Source organism: Notothenia coriiceps, unplaced genomic scaffold (genome assembly GCF_000735185.1).
Source record: "Notothenia coriiceps isolate Sejong01 unplaced genomic scaffold, NC01 NC01_scaffold00021627, whole genome shotgun sequence".
Taxonomy (NCBI): Eukaryota; Metazoa; Chordata; class Actinopteri; order Perciformes; family Nototheniidae; genus Notothenia; species Notothenia coriiceps.
In genome coordinates, this window is record NW_011354328.1 from 1 (window position 1) to 3,169 (window position 3,169).

The 3,169-nt window shown below is 41.8% G+C and overlaps 1 protein-coding gene across 1 annotated transcript; it reads right to left on the bottom strand.

Annotated features, from left to right (window-relative positions):
- Positions 1 to 432: 432 nt before the first annotated feature.
- LOC104953392 (interphotoreceptor matrix proteoglycan 2-like) lies at positions 433 to 2,871 on the bottom strand (the record flags this gene model as incomplete). The annotated part of the gene is made up of 5 exons (XM_010780332.1): positions 433 to 1,185; positions 1,624 to 1,665; positions 2,042 to 2,121; positions 2,452 to 2,581; positions 2,683 to 2,871. Coding segments are annotated over 4 exons (433 nt in total), but the record flags the coding sequence as incomplete, so codon positions are not given.
- Positions 2,872 to 3,169: the final 298 nt, after the last annotated feature.

The following is a 3,169-nucleotide window of genomic DNA, read 5'->3' on the forward strand; positions in this document are numbered from 1 at the left end:
CCTATAGGACCTGTTTCCACTCACTGAGGAAATATAAGAAGTTTCATCGAAGAAGAAGAAGAAGAAGAAGAAGAAGAAGAAGAAGAAGAAGAAGAAGAAGGGCTCTGGTCCTCTAGAGTGAGACATGGCTTCCCACAGGGATCAGTACTGGGGCCACTGGGGTTCTGTAATGATGTCACTACTAAGTACTAACTACTACTTTTAAAATACTACAATTGTATTACTAATACTAGTAATAAACGAAGCGTGGTGTTGCTGTAAAAAATATTTCTTTTTATTTAGAAAATTCACATTATATTTATTTATTCTCTACGACAGAATGTAAAACACAAACATATTTTAGATCTAAAAAAACAGGAAATCTAAATGTTAAAAACAGAAAAACTAAACAAACAAACAACCAAGACAAATTCAAGTAATAAAAACTAATAAACAGTAAGAAGGGTTTTTATTGGCCGTGATTTAAAGACTCCAATATTTACTTTATTCTGTTCGTAGAAGCACGAAAAACGATCTCCATCATAAAATAACTTTTTTTAAACAAGATAACAACCAAATAATATTGGTTGTAAAAAAAAAAAAGCTAGCGAAATACTTCGTAACTTCATATTTTGCACTAAAATAAAGTTGTCAGAAATAAAAAATTACTTTTGAAAAAGTTTTGGTTTCTTTGGATTCGTACACAGGCTAGGCGTGGCTACATGCTAACAGTAGATGAATGTAAACATGTGAAGCAGCTGATTGGCTGGGATGAGTTTTAATGAGACAAACAAACATCACAACTCTGAGAGCCCGAGCTAACGCTAACGGATGCTAACGCTAACGGACGCTAACGGAGCGTGAAGGCACTGACGGGAGCCGCGCCGAGCAAAACAAGCTAACGTGAAGCTAACGAGATGCTAACGTGTTTCTCCGATGATCAGCGACATGAAAACAGGAAGTAAAAACAACAGTGAAGTTTCAGAATAAAGTCTTTAGGAAGAGTACAGAAAGCAGTTTGTAAATAAGAGTAAGAGCAGCAGTGACTGAAGGTTATAAACACAGAGTGAACAGGAAGTGACAGGCGACCAATCAGAGGTCAGAATTCAGGTCCACAAAGAGTCCTTTCAAAATAAAATCCTAAAGTGTTTCAGTGTCACCTCCAGGGGAGCAGTGAGATCCTCCAATCAGAACGAAGGCAGCTTTCTGCGGAGAAACAACATGGGTTAATGAAGGGGGCTCCAAAGCATCATGGGAAATACATACAGGTCATTTATCAAAACAATTCCAGTAACTTTTGAAGTAAGAGCGTTTGTATTTACATATGTGTCGCTTTCAAAGTAAGAGCGTGTAGATATGTCCTTTCAAAGTAAGAGCATGGAGATATGTCCTTTCAGAATAAAAGCATGTAGATATGTCCTTTAAGAATAAGAGCGTGTATATATGTCCTTTCAGAATAAGAGCGTGTAGATATGTCCTTTCAGAATAAGAGCATGGAGATATGTCCTTTTAGAATAAGAGCATGTATATATGTCCTTTCAGAATAAAAGCATGTCGATAGGTCCTTTCAGAATAAGAGCGTGAAGATATGTCCTTTCAAAATAAGAGTGTGTAGATATATCCTTTCAGAATAAGAGCGTGTACCTGGAGGTCTATGTGGAGGAGCTTCCTCTCTTCTCCAGGAATCTGTTTGACCACAAAACACAGACTCAGTTTCTGACAGAAAACACAGCGACCACACAAATAACACTACAAACACACACACTGGTGTGTGTGTGTGTGTGTGTGTGTGTGTGTGTGTGTGTGTGTGTGTGTGTGTGTGTGTGTGTGTGTGTGTGTGTGTGTGTGTGTGTGTGTGTGTGTGTGTGTGTGTGTGTGTGTGTGTGTGTGTGTGTGTGGTGTGTGTGTGTGTGTGTGTGTGTGTGTGTCTGTCTGTGAGTGTGAGTGTTTGTGAAAAACTGAATGAATATAAACAGTTTTTATAAAATATATCTAAAGGCAGAGTTATTAATTCTTTATAAATGTATTTTAAAAGATCTCTTTTTAAATAGAAAACACTCACACTTGAGTTTGTCTCATGAATTCGGCGTAGTGCTTATCTCTGGAGCAGAGCTCGGCGATCCTCAGACGCTCCTGGATCTCCTGCAGGGTTACAGGTCAGCGGTTAGGACTACAAACATGACCGCAGTGTCCTGTAGTTTATTAACAATGACTCAGCAGAGATGTCAGAGGTTAGGACTACAAACATGACTGCAGCGTCCTGTAGTCTATTAACAATTAATCAGCACAGAAGTTGGAGGGTTAGGACTACAAACATGGCCGCAGCGTCCTGTAGTCTATTAACAATGACTCAGCACAGAGGTCGGAGGGTTGGGACTACAAACATGGCCGCAGTTTCCTGTAGTTTACTAATATGTGGAACCACTTTTTCAGCCCTGAACCCATGACAGGACTCAGCATTATGAGTCGTACCTCTTTGCTCAGAGAGCTGTTCTCCTGGTTCTGGTCTCTGGACCCGGTTCTGAGCGGCGCCTCGTCATCGTAGCGTCGGTAGAACTGAGCTGCCACCGGGCCGCTGTCCGGCGCTGCGGTTAGCTTAGCACTACGCTCCAGAGACGTGCAGGAAACAACGTTACTCAGCAGACTGTCAACAGGAAGTGATGCCCTCAGACTGTCAACAGGAAGTGATGTCAGAGGTCTCACCTGATTGGGTCCTCGCTGTCCTCTGTGTCGTAGCGCTCCCTCAGCGTTCTGGACAGGAAATAGACGATGCCTCCAGCCACCAATAGGAGGCCGAACACCGACGCCATGGCGATGCCGACAACCAGCGGCTCGGAGACGAACTCCTCGCAGTGCTGACCGCGGTACCACCAGTTCTCCCCGACACGACACCTGGCACCACAGGGGGCAGCACATTAAAATACACACATATAAAGGTCATCTTCTTAAAGGGACTTCAGTAGGTTTACGATGTGTAGAAAACAAGTCTTTCAAAATGTTTGAAATTATCTTATAGGTCAGTGGTTCCCAAAGTGGGGGGCCCGCGCCCCCCCTGGGGGGCGAAGAGGCATGACAGGGGGGGACGCGAGAGACCAGGAGGAAAAATGGTTATGAAAAAAAAATAAAAATAAATAAATAAATAAAAATCATAATTCGAAAGATTATTGATTCTAAAATAATATCATACAGT